We start from the raw sequence: 17,310 nt of genomic DNA on the forward strand, positions 1-17,310 counted from the left end.
GGATTGTAATGCATTCCGCTGTCATGTATTTAAAAAAATAAAATCAATAGGGGCTGGGGATGTGGCTCAAGCGGTAGCACGCTCGCCTGGCATGCGTGCGGCCCGGGTTCGATCCTCAGCACCACATACCAATGAAGATGTTGTGTCTGCCGAGAACTAAAAATAAATAAATAAATAAATATTAAAAAAAATAAAATAAAAAAAATAAAATCAATAAAGAAAGATTTAAAAATAAATAAATAAATAAAAGGGATGTTGCTCAGTGGTTAAGCACCCCTGGGTTAAATTCCCGGCACCAACCAACCTACCAAACAAACAAAAACAGCGTTCAGTCACTGAAAAGCAACAGCTGATTCTGATGAATGTTTTTCTGATGTGTTCTACACGGCAATGGTAGAACATGTTACTGAACTATAGAACTGTCCCATGGGTGAAATACTTCACATTTACCACAGAGAGAGCACAATGACCTCAGGGTGACGATAAAGAGGGCTCTGAGGGCAAGGGGTCTTAAGGGTTGTCCAAGGCCTTCTAAGAGCTGGCTTCCTCTGCTGGGGGAGGTGCAGTAACGCACCCTACACCGACCTGTAACTCTTCTCCCTTATGCCACTGACACGGCCACCTGTACTTTCACTGCTACCACTAACTAGGTCATTGTTCTGACAAGCTGGGTTGCAGTTTTGCTATGGAGCTGTGTGGGTGAGCTGGTACAGAGTACCTCAATACCCTTTGCACAGACCCAGCCGTACCCAGGAGTTGGGAACTTGCTTGGAACTACATGGGGCAGGGTAAAGGGAGCCTTGAGAAAACCCTGAGCAAACTTGGTCTTGGGACAAGGCTTAGGCCCTTCCAGCTGCTTGTGTTTTAAATACAACCCTGCCCACCTCTCAAATCAGGGAACGGTTGGTGTAAAGTCCTATTGGAGCTGTGTTGGGAATACTGGAACATCAACTCTTTCAACTTACTTTCTGCACAACTGGATTAAGTGTAATTCAACTGCAGGCAGAAAAACAGTTTACCAATTTTATAACTTCTTTATTCATGTCTGATAGTGGGCCACCCCTCCCCATCATTATATAAAAACTATCACAAACACACAGGAAGTTCATTGGGGCTCTGGGACAAAGTGCTGGATGTTCGTAAAAGCAGAGCTGGGCATAGTCACGCACACCTATAATCCCAGCCGCGTGGAAGGCTGAGGCCCCAACACAAACTAGTCCTCTAGTCTCTCTCCTGTTCTCCACACAGTGTGATGCTTCGGACAACTTCCGTTCAAGTCCCTCATCTTTCCAAACACTCGGATGAAATAAACTTGGAGGCACAGCAGGTTAAGAGCGCACAGGCAGAACACTAGAGCACAGGAGGGCACTGCACAGAGCACTCTGCGTCACCACTGCATTTATTCAAAGACAGCTTCACTTATTTCTAAAACAAGTTAAAAAAAAAGCAACTCCTGGGACTGGGGATGTGGCTCAAGCGGAAGCGCGCTCGCCTGGCATGCGTGCGGCCCGGGTTCGATCCTCAGCACCACGTACAAAGATGTGTCCGCCGAAAACTAAAAAATAAATATTAAAAAAAAAAAAAATCTCTCTCTCTCAAAAAAAAAAAAAGCAACTCCATTCTTCTGTGTTAAAAGGCCTGGCTGCCATCCACCCCTCTGAAGATGCTCCCTTAGCACTCAAGCCTGGGAAGGAAGACAATCCCAATAGGAAGATAATTCCAGAAAACAAAGGCCTCCAGAACCTGCCATCACCACGCCTGCACTGCACGTTGAGTGCGATGGGCAGACAAGTTCAAGCTGGGCTACACTTCTGTGGGATGCTCACTCAGGTGGACAGCAGACCCGAAGACAGGGAAGACGGCCTTCCTGTGCCCAGGTGTTGGGAAAGCTGGCAGCAAACTCTGGTGGAGGCTACGTTTCTTCCTTCTTAGGAAAGGGGGAAGACAAGCTGATCAAACCCTCCAGGTCCCAGGCTCCCTGACCTGGCAGTTATCATATCTTGCAGGAGGAACTCATCCGAGCCACTCTACAAGGCTCACCTATCCCAGGTGCTGGGCTGTAGCAGGGGACAAGAGCGCTGCTCAGGTGGGAGATGATGCAAACACATCAGCTAAGCAGCCATGTGAGGTCAGCTCGAGGTGCAGGGCACAGGGAGGAAGTGAGGCTATGAAGGAGTGGGGCATGGAGCTGAGACAGGGCCCTGGGTCTGGGCGGGGAGTCAAAGGCAGTCTACCCAGAGAAGGCACTGCCACACTCAGACCCAGCAAAGACCCTGTATCCAGAATATAAGAATTCTCAAAGCCCATAGGAAAACAGACCCATTCAAAACCTGAGTAAAAGATCTGAACAAACAACAGAAGACACATTGAGGAGCTTATAAAATAAGCACGGAAAGATCTGACACCACTTGTCAGGGAAAGGTAAGTCACAGCTGCTATGTACCAATAGGCACAGCAATGACAAAACCACCATGCCTCAAGGACACAAAGCACTAGCAGGGGCCAGAGCCACTGAAGATTGTGGAGCTGCTAGGAAGGTAAAACTGGCACAGACGATGTGATAAAGTGGTGTGGCCAGTTTCCTATGCAGTTAAACACAGTTATCAGATGGCCACCAACCCACTCCTCAGTACTTATCCAGGGGGAAGAAAACACCCACATGGAACTCCATTGCAAATGTCTACATCTTTATTTGTAATCATCCAGCACCAGAAATGACTCAAATGTCCCTCAGCTAGCAACACAGTGGCCCACTCATGGACAGAACACTGCTCCCATGGAGAAGCACCCTGTGGAGTGGAGTGGGCTGGCTATGGGCTACAGACTGGCAACTGATTTCATGCCCACACCACTGGGAAACTTCTGGGACAGAGACTGTTGGCTGTTGCCTAGGCACCAGGGACATGTGGATGATGATGTCATCCCCCTTGGTGGCAGACGTAGTGTTTGTCAAAGCTCACAGACCTGCAGTGCTGAAGGGTGTGTTTTAGGGATGCAAACTAAGTTGCAATTGAAAGGCATCTGAACACGGCACCAGGGGAAGGGATGTCACAGAACCTGGAGTGGCAGGTGGTGGGCTGGGCACGGGGTTCTGACGGACAGCAGGGAAGGAGTGTGGGCACAAGACAAAGGCTGGTGTGTGTGTGACAGTTCAAGCGAGAGACTGACATGACCTGACATTTGATATACTAAAAAAAATTCTAAAAAATTATATTTAGAATTCAAATGTATATTCTGAAGAAAAGTAAATGTAGGGGGAAAAAATGCCAAAATCTAATGAAATCTAGTACTTATGTGGAAGTACCAGAAAGCCCCAGGATGCGGCAGGAGAGAGAGACTTCCCCAAGGACTTGCACGCAGGATGCAGCGAGGGCAGAGCCTGTGAGCGCACAGGTACTCGTGTGTGCACACACACCTCTCTGTCTCCTTGTTCATCACATTCCAAGGATGGTATCTTTTAAAAACAGCCGCTGTCTCCTATGCCTTCTTCCCCTCTCTGCAATGTGATCTTTAAGGATGTCCAGATGCCAGCTACACAGACAGAAGCCTCCACATCCCATGAGGCCAGACCCGTGGCCTAACGACACCTGCTGGGCTTTGTGTGCACTGTGTGGGTGGACCCTGGGTGCCAGTAGAGGACGATCTGACACGTCTCAGCCTCTATATGAAATCAATGGGCATGATAAAACCACATCCACAGAGAACCACTGCCCAATCGCTGATCAGAGCTCAGCTGAGATCTGTCCAGAACACCCCGAGGTGTTGGGCTTCCGAGCCCAACAGTGCACAAGAAACAGGTAGCTGAAGGCAAACAGTACCAAAAAAAGAGTGAAACAAACCTTTCAGAATCCTACTGCCACCCTTGTGCAGAGGCTCATTTAAAAGTAAACTCATAAGCATTTTTTTATACTTAGGAATTGAACCCAGGGGTGCTTTACCACAGAGCATATCCCCAGCCCATTTTATTTTTTGAGACAGGGTCTAAGTTGCCTAGGACCTTGCTAAGTTGCTGAGGCTGGCCTTGAACTTGTGATCCTCCTGTCTCAGCCTCCTATGCCGCTGGAATTATAGGTATGCCCCACCTTGCCTGGCTTCAAAAGCAATCCTTACATCAAGGTTTTATATTTTAAGAAAGATGGTCTGTTCTCAAACTGACTTCACTAATCTCAATAAATCCCTGCCAACTAATACTTGTAATTTAGTCCAAAATATGAGTGCCTCCTCTTCACCAGCTTCACAGTATAGGTGAAGTACCAGAGTAGAGAGATGCTCATCAGAGGGAAAAGACGCTGCTGGACTCACAGGCTGGAGGAGAGCAAGACCTCTGTGGTCCCAAACTCAGCAGCACACCCAGCAGGAGTGCACGAAGCTGCCTCACCATTGTGCTCACACCTGCGGTGCTCCTTCTGCACCCTGATCAGGCAAGAGGGTGGCCTGGGAGAGACAGAACCTCTTGCTGAGATCTGCTTAATTTCAGTTGAACTTTTACCTGCAGTTTGTGCTTGTCAGTGTAAATTTTACTCCATTTTAAGACACCCTGCATGACAGTAAAGGGGATACGAAGCAGGAAAAGCCTGAGGTGGACAGGCCAAAAGGCAGGAAGAGCAGTGGAGCCTGATGACAGTAAATAGCACAGGCACCAACATGTGCGCAGGGGAGAGGGGTCATCATGGGACGAGATGGGGAGGCTCCAGTGGAGGTCGGCTCCAGGTGTGGAAGTTGCATGGGAAGATACAGACCTCATCCAAATGTTTCTGTTTTTGCTCTTGTTTTTAATGGTATTGGCGACTGAACCCAGGGGCACTTTACCATTGAGCTACAACCCTAGCCCTTTTAATTTTGAATCAAGGTCTCACCAAGCTGTCTGGGCTGGTGCCCAACTTGTGGTCCTCCTGCTCAAGGTCCTAATCCCTGAGTAGCTAGAATTGTAGGCATGCACCACAGAGATCGGCTCCTCATACTGTCTGTGATTGATGTAGTCAGTACTTTTCTTGGTAAAAGGACAAAGCTCCCCCCATCCTACCTAGTTCCAAAACTTCCTCTGGGACTAGTAGAGCTGTGAGAACCCAGCTTAATGCGATCCTCATGTGCACATCCTCTGGGCTCTGTCTGGCCTGGCCTAAGAGGTGTGAGGTGAATACACTAGTGGCACATCTGGACACTTATGGAAGTTAGGAGCCTCTTTAAAATAAACTGATTCAGAAGAGGGAGAAGCCAACACAGAGGCATGTGAGGGACTGCAAGACACAGAGGCCTGCTCCTGCCCAGGATATGTGAGTGACACTGGCTTACGTTTCAGTGGCAGCTGACGCCCAATAAGAGGAAGCACCCCACCGGAGCCTGGGGTGGGGCACCTGCTGCCTCAGCTGAGCTCCAGGAACTCAGGGCTCCTTCCTCTCGGCTGAAGATTCTCCCACAGCCTTCTCTGCACCCTGCCCATCTCTGTGGCTGTGCTCACCTTGCTGCGGGTAATGGGGTGGGGGGGCCAAGGCGAAGTCTAGCTTGTCCTTCAGATCCGCCTCATTCTCCTCCTGCCACTGCAGACCAATTTTCTCCCAGAGGCTGGCGGCCAACTGCCTGTGGCATGGGAAAAGAGCACGAGTCAGTGTGCGGTCCTGGGGAGTTGCCTGCTGAATGGGTCAGATCAGTGTTCACGAGTGGACAAGAGCAGGAAGGTCCCCCCTCCCCAAGGTCCTGACGGGCTTCTGACTGTGTATTAATGGTACCAAGAGGTGACAGATTTCTATCCATGGCCCAATCAAAACATTAAAAAGATGCAATAATGTCTGTGCAAAAACCACAGAGCCTATCTGTACACCTCAGGAGCTCATGACACCAAACAAAGGGACAGAGCAGGTCTCTAAAAACAGAGGTTTCTGAAGTGAAGAGAAACAGCCATCGCTGTACATGACAATTCTGGAAAAGCAAGTCCTGATGAACCAGAAAGCAAAGGAGACCCCCGCTGCCTCAGGAAGATACACTACCCGAGCGGCAGGTTCGTCTTGAGCACACACACTCACCTGATCTCAGGTATCTCGTCATTGAAGCTACTCAGCAACAAAGGGATGAGCTTGTGGAAAAAGGAGTAGCGATCCCGCAGACTCAGGAGCCAGCCTCCCACCACAGAGGTCACCGCCTGCCGCACCTACAAACAAAGACAAGAGAGGCTTCACTCTGGGTGAAGAAAATGCCCAGAGTGGCTGCTGTGACGGCTGAGTCCTGCCTCCCAGATGTCCCCGCTACCCCCGAAACAAAGGCATGCTCCATGGCTTGGGCTGGGGGCCTCCTCTGGCCGCTCTGAGAGGAGGCGCTGCTGGGCCCTGCTGCCGTGCACACCCTCTGGGCTGTCTGGCCTGGTCCTCAGCAGCACCCTCGCCTCAGCCGTGGCTGCAGAGCTCCTACATGGGGCTCCTGGGGCTGGCTGGGTGCCGTCTTGCCCTGTGAGTTTACACAGGTTGTGGCCAACTATCACACACAGAAACCTCTGGTCCCCAAGTGCTAGGGACTGCTGGGGAAGCCACTAGTGCCCCTCAGTGCTGATGCTGGCTGTCTGAGGTCACATGCAGGCCTCCCCTGATTCACCTGCCACAGAGGAAGAAGACAGGCCACAGTTACCAGATGCCCCAGCCCAGCTCCCTAAGAGCAGACACCAGGACATGGCACCATAATTTACTGGGAGAGGGAAGTAGGCTGAGACTGGGAAGGGCCAGGCACAGAGGTGGCTCATCTCAGGCACCTGGGCAGCTCTGGACCTGGATGGTTTCACAGCCATCCCACCCCAAGCAAGAGGCCAACTGTGGTGTTGGTCAGTCACTGGCTGGGGCTGTGCGGGCAGCAGAAGGGGATGCTCTCCCAGACATTCAGGCTGGTGTGGCTCCACTTGGATATGAGCCGTCAGCAGCGACACTCAGGAGTGCACAGGGAAAGTGGACGTGGGCCTCAACCGTGTCCACTGGATGCTTGTGCATTTGTACTAGGGGTGCTGCTCAGCCCCTGGCTCCAGCAAGGCACACAGATGGGTCATTCCCAGGCCCTGAGGCTGCTACCTGGGACTGGGGCAGTGCCCTAAGCTCTCTGAACCTCATTTTAATCTGGGGAGAAATGAGAAAGAACAAGTTGTCACTTGGTCCCAGCAAGAACTAAACACATTAGGAGAGGAGAGCACCAGGGACAGTGTGTGACACCCAAGAGGGGATTAGCAGTCCTCACTCCCTCTCTCACTGTGAGGCACAGAGTAGGTGGCCAGGTTGGCACAGTCCTGGGAAGTCAGGAAAGGCACAAGTTGTCCAGAGTTCCCGTGGACAACTTCTGCAGCTTTTTGTGAGTCTTAACCATTTAAAAACTAATTTTATTATTAATGTTTTACTGTTAACTAATATGATACCATTATTAACCAAAAACAACACATAAAGACTTGAGAAAAAAATAATCTCCTAACCATGATAGCAACTAGCAAGAAGCAACAGTGCTCTACCATGGAGTCCTCCTCCCTCACCACCTCACACTCCAGGCCAGGTGGGTTGCTGCTGATGAATAAGGTGCCTCGGGGCTTACCAGAGCTGAAAGGCGCTAATTTATGGTCATAGAGATAAGGGACAAAATCAAGGTTCAGCCGATTCCACATGCTGCCAACATGAAACAAAACCTACCAGTCACAGGGTTTTCACTGAGAAACCAAGCTGCAGCCCACCCTGGGCCCACACAAAAGAGCAGGAGGTACTGTAGAGGGAAAGGCGCTCATGCCCTCAGCCGACACACCAGCAGGGTCTGAGCACTCTCAGGAGCCCCGTAACAGTCACCTGCCAGGATGCACAGGCAGCAGTGTGAGCCCGGGGCAGGTGAGCTGCCCCTCTCCTGGCGCTGTGACAGGGTCTGGTGTCTGGGTCACCACAGATTTGGCCTCTTCTGTAGAAATGAGAATTCACACATCATCCCTCATGAACCAGGACTGTGGGAAGAGTGGGATTGGGGCCTCTCTTTCCCATCAGCCTCTAGTTGGCCTAAAAAGTCTACACAGTCCAGCCAGCACAAGACAACGCCACCCTGTCAGTACCCAGCACAGCAGGGAGTTGCCACCCCACTATGCCAATTTTTTTATATAAGCAAAATGAACTATTGAGAGTTACTTGGTCACAGATCAGGTTTGTGGGTCACAGGGTCACTGGGATGGAGAATGTCACACCTGGTACCATCATTATAACCAAATGGGTGCAGAGTATACCCAACCCCCACAGCCTAAGGGCAGGAAGGGCCGGGCAGGGAGGGTGGCCGTCAGTGTGGCTCCCTTGTGGACACTGAACACAGCCGCTACCACCCAACCCTGCTTCTTTCTGCTAACCTGTCATCTGTGCTGCCCCTGCTGGCAGCAGGAGGGACAGACACATGGCCCTGTTAACTGGCTACAACCTCGAGCGCTTTCACAGCCACTTACATAGGAAATACCCGACAAAGGCTACACAAGATAACAACACTCACTGGTCTTCGAAAAGTGACCACAATGCCCCAGCCTGTAACAGTCACAGTTCCCTGAAGTCCATCTTGCCAGCTCAGACACCTGAGGCAGGACAAGAGCAATGCCTGATAACCCTTGGTGACAAAAAGAACCTCCCTACAGGGAACAGCCCCGTCCAGTCACCAGCCCAAGGACAACTCAAAACCACAGGTCCCAGGCACCTCATAGGGTTCAGATGCTACCCAGTGACCAAGAGCTACAGTTACATGAATACCCTATTCTCACTTTTTCACTGTCCTTGGGATCCCCAGGGAACAGAACTCCAGAGCAAAGACTTAGAGACAGACATCCACATTCTGGCCCTCCTCTGCCACTTCACAAGCATGTTACCTGAGCTGCTTCCTCAGGGGTGAGACGGAGACTCTTCACTGAAGCTACAGACTAAAGTGATTTCCAGACCCTCACAATGTGGTCCAGTGACCTCAAGTTCATCAAGCAGGCTGCAGGACAGCAGTTGCTGCAAAGTTTTCTGGAAGGCAGAGGGAGTCAGGACCTTCTGCACAGAGGATGTGGGGTCCCAATGCAGCCCTGGTTGTTGGGGTTTTGAGGAGTCAGCAAGTTGCTCAAAGTGGACTCAAGGACAAGGGCCACAGAGCTGACGGAAGAGTGAGAAGGCAGCACTAGAAAGGACTCCACAGACATCCCCACCAACAATCCACACTGGTGTGCAAGCTGTCAAGTGACCAGAAAACGACATTTCGAATCCCACAGCAACCAGCCTGGACCCCTGTAAGGAGCAAATCAAATCCTACCAAGTCAAATACTACTCCTGGGTATTATGCAGCCCCTGCTTGCCCTCCACTCTGGGCTTCATTCTAGGCTGCCCCCTCCAGATGCTGCATGGCCATCAGTGGGAGTGGTGCTCAGAGACGGACTCCTCCTCCTCCAGGAACCTTAGCCTGTCCCTTTAGTCTAGTTGGACCAGCTGAGGCTGGAGAAATAAGAAAATAAAACAGCCTAATATTGGGGAACACATTTTGGGGGATATTAAATCCAAAAAAAGAATCATGGACTGAAGTTTTGGAAGAGCCCATCACCAAAGAAAACAGAATGCTGCCTTGAAGACCCCAGCAGGACAGCAATCAACTGGTGACATCTTCATTATCTTGCCCAGATGTCACCCAGAAGCCTACAGTTATGCAGGGTGGGCTACATTAACTGTGCCATGCTCTATTCCCACCTGCATTAGAGGCAAGTCCTCCAGGATGCCAAGGTTAGGGGGTGTCTTACACCCATGTCCTAGATGAAAAGACAGTGGTGGCAGCCATTTTAAGGACAGTGTTTACAAAGTAAGTTACATACATAGCTACTGATACGTGGTTACTGATTTGTAGATAGCTCTCAATGGCCTTTCCTATTCATAGAAAGCTAAGGATAAAGTTGTACTATTTACAGAGAGCTCCTGACATATCTAAAATTTGCAGATAGCCATGGATACATAGTAACACTGTTTACAAATAGCTATAGAGGCAGAGTGTTAACAGCTGGCTGTTGACACAGATGTCTTACTTACAGAGAGCTCCCAATACATAATTAGTCCACTATTCTGAGGAATGACTTGGCCTGTGACACACAGAAACCAGATTCCCTGCTGGCCAGGCTCTACTCCAGTCTTCAGGAGGTGAGGGCCCATCCTGTGTGGCCATGCTGTTTTCTCTGGGATTGGTTCTGTCTTCTGCAGCCAGGTCCTGGATTAGTGGTGGTGCTGACCAAGCACCCTACCCTGTCTTCTTCCTCCGAAGACCCCACCCAGTTGGTGTGCACCATTAGATTCAGCCTCAGCTGGCCCAACAAGACTAAAAGGACAGGCTAAGGTCCCGGGAGGAGGAGGAGTCCATCTCTGCACAGCTCCCACTGGTGGCCATGCTACACCTGGAGGGGGCAGCCTAGAATGAAGCCCAGAGTGGAGGCCAAGCAGGTGCTGCATAATACCCAGAGTCTGCCCCACATGCGGACCCCAGTGACACCCTCACCTTGCCACCTCCACGCCATTTCCCTCCAGAAAACCTGCATCCTGCTAAAACTCGCCTTACAGCAGTGGCCCTGAAGTGGAGCCAACACAATCGCTTCCTCTAGTTCTCTTGCTCCTCAAGATGGAAGAGGAAAGGAAATACTTATGCACTACTTATGCACGCAGGTTAACAGAGCAAAAACTGCACCTTAAATCATGCGAGGTGAAGGTTATAATGTGCAAATTCTTAGGAATATTTGGGGGGAAAAGGTGAATTCATATACAGTAAGGAACCCGGAGATAAGCACATGAAAAGATGCTTATGTCACTAATCATTAGGGAAATGTAAACCACAAACCCCCTAGGACGGCAATAATAATAATAAAATGAAAATAAGCATCCGGGAGAATGTTGAGAAACATTGAGGAACACCTGTGCACTGAGGAAATGTACAACAGCACAGCTGCTGTGAGAAACACTTTGGAGAGCCTGAGGAACCTAACCATGGGGTGATCATGTGACCCAACAATTCCATTCCCAGGTATTATCCAAAAGAAGTGAAAACAGGGACTCAAATACTTGTACACATTTCATAGCAGCATTGCTCAAAATAGCCCGAAGGTGGAAACAACCCAATTGTTATTAACAAACAGATAAACACAATGTGGTCCATCCTCACAATGCAATGCCACTCAGCCTTGAAAAAGAATGGAGTCCCAACACACGCTCCAAATATCAAAGGAATGGAGACTTGACCCACTCTACCATGTGGATGAACAGAGCAAACAGGAGACACATGGAAGATCACATATTGTAGGATTCCATTTGTAAAAAAATTCAGATTCATAAAAGTCAGAAAGATTAGATGGTTGGCCAAATTATATTGTTATATTATGTGCATATGTATGGATATGTAATAAATCCCGTCATTAGGTATAATTATAATGCATCGATAAAAAATATGAGGGAAAAAAAAAGAAAGAATAGAGGTTGACATGGTCTCAGTGGAGGTGGGCATGGGGAGTTACTGCTTAGTTGTTAGAGAGTTTCTGTTTGGGAAGATGAAAAACTTGGATGGTGGTGACTGACCCATACATTGTGAATACAATTTAAAGTAACAAACTTACTACTACATGTTTTATAAAATTATAATGTAACATACCAAAATTCACTGACCACTTCAAATAAGTGAATTGTTTGGTATGTGAATTATAACTCAATAAAGCTGTTTAGAAACCAAAACTGGACATGGTGGAACACGCCTGTAATCCCAGTAGTTTGGGAGGCTGAGGCAGGAGGATCACAAGTTCAAGGACAGCTTGGGCAACTTAGCGAGACCCTGTCTCAAAAAATAACAAATAAAATAAACAGAATCACTTGGTGCTATGATGGGGGCAAGATGGCACCTGGGGGGGCCCCCTATTGCATATGACAATATCTGACATGCAGGATTCCTGTGAGGATTAGCTGGGGTGGTGTGTGGACAACACACTGGCAACACTTTTGTCTCTAGAGTAGGGGCTTGCACCTGGATACAGCGTCTCGTGTTGAGTAGCTCAAGGTGACCAATGTGAATGGCCTCAGGTGGCCAAGTTTGTTTTCTAGCTGCTCTGGACAACCATGATTACCGCTCCTTCCATCCCACTGACCTCAGCATGTGCCCCTTTGCCATTTTTTCTTTGTGGGACAGAGACACCTTTAGCCAGCCTTTGCAGCTTGTGAAATTTCCACAAACCACGGTGGCCTCAGGTTAAAGACACTGTGAACTAGATTTGCCTGCAGTAAATCCAGTGCTCTGATCACCACCTATCAGGCTCCTGCCTGCCTGTCTCCAAGTGGGTCCCAATCCCCAATAGCATGAATTGTCCCTACACTTCTGACTATACCCTCTCCTCCCAAAACAGGTCCTCCAACCACAGTGGATTTTCAGTGAAGTTTGCCTCGGTGAACCAGCACATAAAAGATGTTTCTGCTAACTGAGCACACATGGTTTAGATTTTTTTTCAAAGAGACAATAATTTAAAAGAATTCTTTCTCATGTCTTCTAGAATGAAGAATAGCACTAACATGTTAAAACAACTTGGCTCCCTCCAGTTCCTCAGGATATGAAACAGCAGCATCCTATGAACAAATGATGAACATATGAAATCTTAAAATGTAAGAATCAAGTGAGTTAGTCAAAACTAGCAAGTCAGAGCCAGGCACAGTGGCACACACCTGTAATCCCAGCAGCTCAGGAGGTTGAGACAGGAGGATTGAAGCCAGATTTACAGATAGGTAGTTTGTGTAGTTAGGTAAACTGGGTCTAATATAGAATAAGATAAAGAAAATGGAGACCATTATTGAGAATGGAGTCTGGGAAATCAGAGCAGCACTTGGGGAAATTGAAATGTTCATGTCCCCAAGGTCTGGAATGCATCCTAAGGAACTGTTAATGAAACAGCTCCCAGCAAGCAGGGAAGTGTTGATCAAACCACCCCAGGCCCTTCCTGCCCAGATTACTCCTTCAGTCCACCTATCTCCCACCTTTTGGGCCTTCCCACCTGCAGACTATCACTGCAGGATAAAGGGAAACAAAGGACAGGAATGTGGGAAAGCTGAAAGAAGACCTTAGCTATAAAAGAGGGAAGACCTCACCCTTTCGAGTCCCCTTCTTCCTCAGGGGAGAAGCCCTTTCTGCTGTCCTTTAATAAAACCTTCTACTTTCCACTCTACACTTGCCTCAGCATGTGGGGAAGCAAGGACTGGTTACCAGTAAACAGCGGGAACAGGATCATGAGTTCAAAGCCAGCCTTAGCAAAAGTGAGGTGCTAAGCAACTCAGTGAGATCCTGTCTCTAAACAAAATACAAAGTAGGGCTGGGGATATGGCTCAGTGGTTGAGTGCCCCTGAGTTCAATCCCTAGTACCATAAAACAAACAAAAACCCAAACCAAAAACAAACAAACAAACAAACAACAACAAAAAAAAAAACTAGCAGGTAAGCATGCTTCTAGAGGACACAGACTGTCCAGCAGAGAAATCCCTTACCTGAGGGACATCATCAAAGAGCCGCTGAGCAAAGTGGGAAAGCACGTCATCCACAGACTTCCCGTTGCCAAACTGGATCACTGTGCCTGTAGCTTCAATGACAGCCACCCGGACCTTCCAGTGCTGATGGGAGATGGTCTGCATCAGGGGGCCAATCAGAGACTCCGACTGCATGTGAAAGTGTTCTGTAGGGTGGGAGGCATCTGTCACCACAGCTTGCCCAGCATGCCCCACTTAGCCACTGTGGGCCACCAAAATATCAGACACTAAACATCTTCCTCTTTCCACTCCTGGCCTCACCCCTCACTTCCAGTTCCTGGAAGTCTTCTCTGTTTCTTAATCTGGCTGATCCCTCCTGTTCACATATTTCCAGCTTAAAAGGTCTTCTTTCTCTTTCCAAACCCAACCTGCTACAAGGGAATGCCCTGATTTGATCAGAGCTGGCGGAAAAGTGGAGAATGGACTAAAGGTAATCAGGAGAGGAGCAACCACCTACATTCAGGACTGCAGGCCAAACCAGAGACAAGCAGACTGGCAGTAGAGAAACAGGGGCAAAGTGGATGGGCTGAGCAGTGTTTCTCCAGGTATGACTGGTAATCTTTGCTACAAGATAACGTGAGAGAGGCTGCCATCAATACCAACCAACTCAAGCCAGGCTTGGAATATGGGCACCAATGGCAGATGTGGGGGTCTGAGATGAGAACCATGCTATTAGGCCTGGACAGGAGGCCACAAGGAACACATCAGGTGTTGAAGGGCTCACCCAGAAATGAGTATGGGGTTGGTGTGGTGGTGGTGGGGTCACCAGTTCATCTGGCTTGAGTCAGGAGTCTGGGTATAGGGAGGGGGCAGGGATCATGATGGGGGCTCATGTAGTCTGGAGCCAAGAGGGACTGGGGTCACGGCCTGGGTCTGAGTCAAAAGGATTCATCACCCCACGTGGGTCAGTGGGTGTGAGACTTCAGCAGTAAGGGACAGGGCTATGGAGCGCATTGGGAGGAGGCGGGTCTCTGGGATCTTAAGACGCAGGGGATAAGGGTCATAGAGCGTGGGTCTGGGTCAGAGGTCCGAAGGGCAGAGGTTGCGGGCGGGTGGGGGGGCTCATCCGGCATCCGTCCGGGGTCGTGAAGAGGGATCAGGGGTCACGGAAGGTCGCCCAATGGTAAGAGCGTGCGTCTGCAGCGGTAGGGGGAACAAGTCAATGAACGTAGGTCAGAAGGGCTGAGGATGCGGCAACTCACCCGGCGTGGCGCGCGCCAGGGCGGAGGCGCACTCGCAGCTCTCTCGGCGCACCGCGGCGAAAGGGTCAAGCAGTGCGCCCCGCAGCGCGCGCACAGCGTCGTCTAGGTGCGGAGCGAGTGCGGCGCCGCCTAGGCCCACAGCCAAGTTGAGTAGCTGCACAAGCGCCAGGCGCAGTTCCTCGCAGGGCTCTGGCGGTGGCCGCGCGGGCTCGGGCCGGGCCAGTCGCGCGGCCAGCGCAGGCAGCAGGCGCGGCAGGGCGTCGCAGGGCCGCGCGGCGCGGCGCAGGCCCAAGTCCAGCAGGTGCGCGGCCAGCGCGCGGCAGCCCTCGGCGGGGTCGGCCAGGAGGCGCAACAGGCGCGGAAGCAGCAGGCGCGCCCAGGGGCCCTGGAAGGCGGTAGGGTCGGCGCCGGGCGGCACCACCTCCTCCAGAGTGCGCTGCAGGGCTTCCAGCGCACGCCGCCGCCCCATCTTGCTGTCCGCCTCCAGGCCCGGGAGCAGGCGTCCAAACACGCGGCTCAGCTCGGCCGCCTCGGCCGCCTCCATCTCCGCCGGCGCCGCCATCTTCGCGCGTTGCCCGTCACCAAGGGAACCGGCCCTCTTACGACGGTCGCGGTGCGGATTACGGCACGACTTCCGGCCGGCACGGCCTGAGCGGCGGCAGGGGAGGGGCTGGAAGAAAGCTTCGCGGAGGCCGAGTCGCGGGGCGGGGCTGGAGCCGGGTGGCCGGAGTGAGCCGCGCCGGGGCAGGTTCTTCACCGCCTGCGTGGACCGTGGGGGACCCTGCGCTTCACCGGGCACGGTACCGGTCCCTGTTCATGCGATGAGCCGCCGAGGGTCCCCAGGTAGTTGCGTACCGGCAGCCAGGCAGATCCCGAGATGAAAGTGCTCTTAAGGAGGACTGAACTTTGTTTCCACGTTGACTCTCTGGTTGTTGACGGTGTTAACAGGTAGTCCTTGTGTTTTATAAATGTCCCTGGGAAGTCTTCCGAAATCGTCTTTCTTTATTTTGTTTATTTATTTTTATGTGGTGCTGAGGATCGAACCCAGTACCTTACGCGTGCGAGGCAAGCGCTCGCTCTACCGCTGAGCCACAGCCCCGCCCCGAGTCGTCTTTCTTTCCTCCAACTGGCATCTGTTGGCCAGGCACCTTCAGAGCGCCTGTGAACTCTTGACAGTGCTGACATGGAATTCCCGCCGTCCCATTCTAGGGTACCGCAGGAGGAGAGGGACCGAAGTGGAAAAATCCCATGCATAAATGTGACTGTAGAGGTCCTAGGAGACCGAGTCTAAACATGATTGGTCCAGATATGTCAGAATGCCGGAGGAAGTGGTATCAGAAGTGAAGTATGAAGAATAGTATTGGTAACCAGGGGAAATAGACTTGAGGTGACCAAAGAGGGAGGGAATTGCTTGGGCAAAGGCCTTGGGTAGGTGTCATAGACTGCCTGTGTCCCCCAGATTCATATGTCAAAGTCCTCACCCCAGTACCTCAGAACATGATCTTGTTTGGAGACAAGGTCTTGGTAGATGTCATCAAGTTAAGATGAGGTCATTAGAGTGAGCCCTGGACCAGTAAGATTGCTCTCCTCATGAGAAAAGGAAATTGGGGATCAACTAGCACATAAGGAACAGCCTTTTTAACATGTGGACAGTGGCTAACAAGCCAAGGAAAGAGGCCAGGAGGAACCAGCCCTGCTACCACCCTGATCTGGGACTTTAGCCTCCAGAACCGTCAGGTATCAGTTGTGACCTGGGAACTGTGCAAAGGAGACTTGACTCCTCCCAGGAGAGGAAGACAAGCTTCCTGTGGGTAGAAGGGAGGGGATGTCAGCAAGGCCTTGGTCAGGGCTGAAGGAGGGTCCTGGGTAGGGCATTGGGGATCAGTCATTTTAAGAACAACCGTGGCCCTGCCCAGGAACAAGCTGGGACAGGCCAGAGGTTGGCAGTGAGGCCCTTGGAAGGCTGTGGTCAAGGTAAGCAATAAGGAACATCACCTTCTCCTGGCCTCTCATTTGACTACAACTGTGTGCCCTGTTAGTGACTTGATAGCCAGTAAGGGAAGGACTTCAGTATTGGGAATAGGAAGATACACTGTCCAAGGGCCCAGGACTGGAGAGACAATTGCCCCACAGAGCTCTGGGTTTCCTTTTTCTCCTGTATATGTTCCTTCACTGGGTGCCATCCAGAAGGGCTAGTAGCCATAGACAGGAAATCTTCAAGTAAAAGCCCCTGTATCTGGCCAATAGACTGGGGAAAGAGATGCCCAACTGAGACCTAGAGGGGAGCAGCAGACTCACTCTACAATCTGCCCCCAGTACAGTTTCAAAGCCCCTTGTTCACACCAGGGTGCAGACCACACAGACAGCATCCATGAGGCTGAGACCTCCAGACCTTCTTGGCAGCACAAGGAGGCTCACTACAAGCATGTTTTGCCCCTTCCACAGCAGAAGGAGGCTCAGCAACACTGGGAGGCCCGATGAACTGCTCTCTCACCCTGTAGACAGCACCAGCAGGGCCAGAGGATAAACATAACAGGAAATCAATGCAAGAGCTCCTAAGGCACATCTACAGTGGAC

The 17,310-nt window shown here is 50.8% G+C and overlaps 2 protein-coding genes across 2 annotated transcripts in view; one reads left to right on the forward strand and one right to left on the reverse strand.

Annotated features, from left to right (window-relative positions):
* Dnaaf5 (dynein axonemal assembly factor 5) overlaps nt 1–15,323 on the reverse strand; it is a 52,847-nt gene extending 37,524 nt beyond the window's left edge. The window contains exons 1-4 of the mRNA XM_076840189.1: nt 14,734–15,323; nt 13,493–13,677; nt 6,021–6,145; nt 5,459–5,577 (exon numbers count right to left, since the gene is read on the reverse strand). Of these exons, the coding sequence (XP_076696304.1) occupies nt 5,459–5,577; nt 6,021–6,145; nt 13,493–13,677; nt 14,734–15,295 (991 nt within the window). The 5' untranslated portion in view covers nt 15,296–15,323. The remainder of the gene's footprint in view (nt 1–5,458; nt 5,578–6,020; nt 6,146–13,492; nt 13,678–14,733) is intronic.
* Prkar1b (protein kinase cAMP-dependent type I regulatory subunit beta) overlaps nt 15,298–17,310 on the forward strand; it is a 136,558-nt gene continuing 134,545 nt past the window's right edge. The window contains exon 1 of the mRNA XM_076840190.1: nt 15,298–15,681. The gene's annotated coding sequence lies outside the window, so the exon portion shown is untranslated. The remainder of the gene's footprint in view (nt 15,682–17,310) is intronic.

The sequence above is a fragment of the Callospermophilus lateralis genome, chromosome 19 (assembly GCF_048772815.1).
Source record: "Callospermophilus lateralis isolate mCalLat2 chromosome 19, mCalLat2.hap1, whole genome shotgun sequence".
Classification (NCBI taxonomy): Eukaryota; Metazoa; Chordata; class Mammalia; order Rodentia; family Sciuridae; genus Callospermophilus; species Callospermophilus lateralis.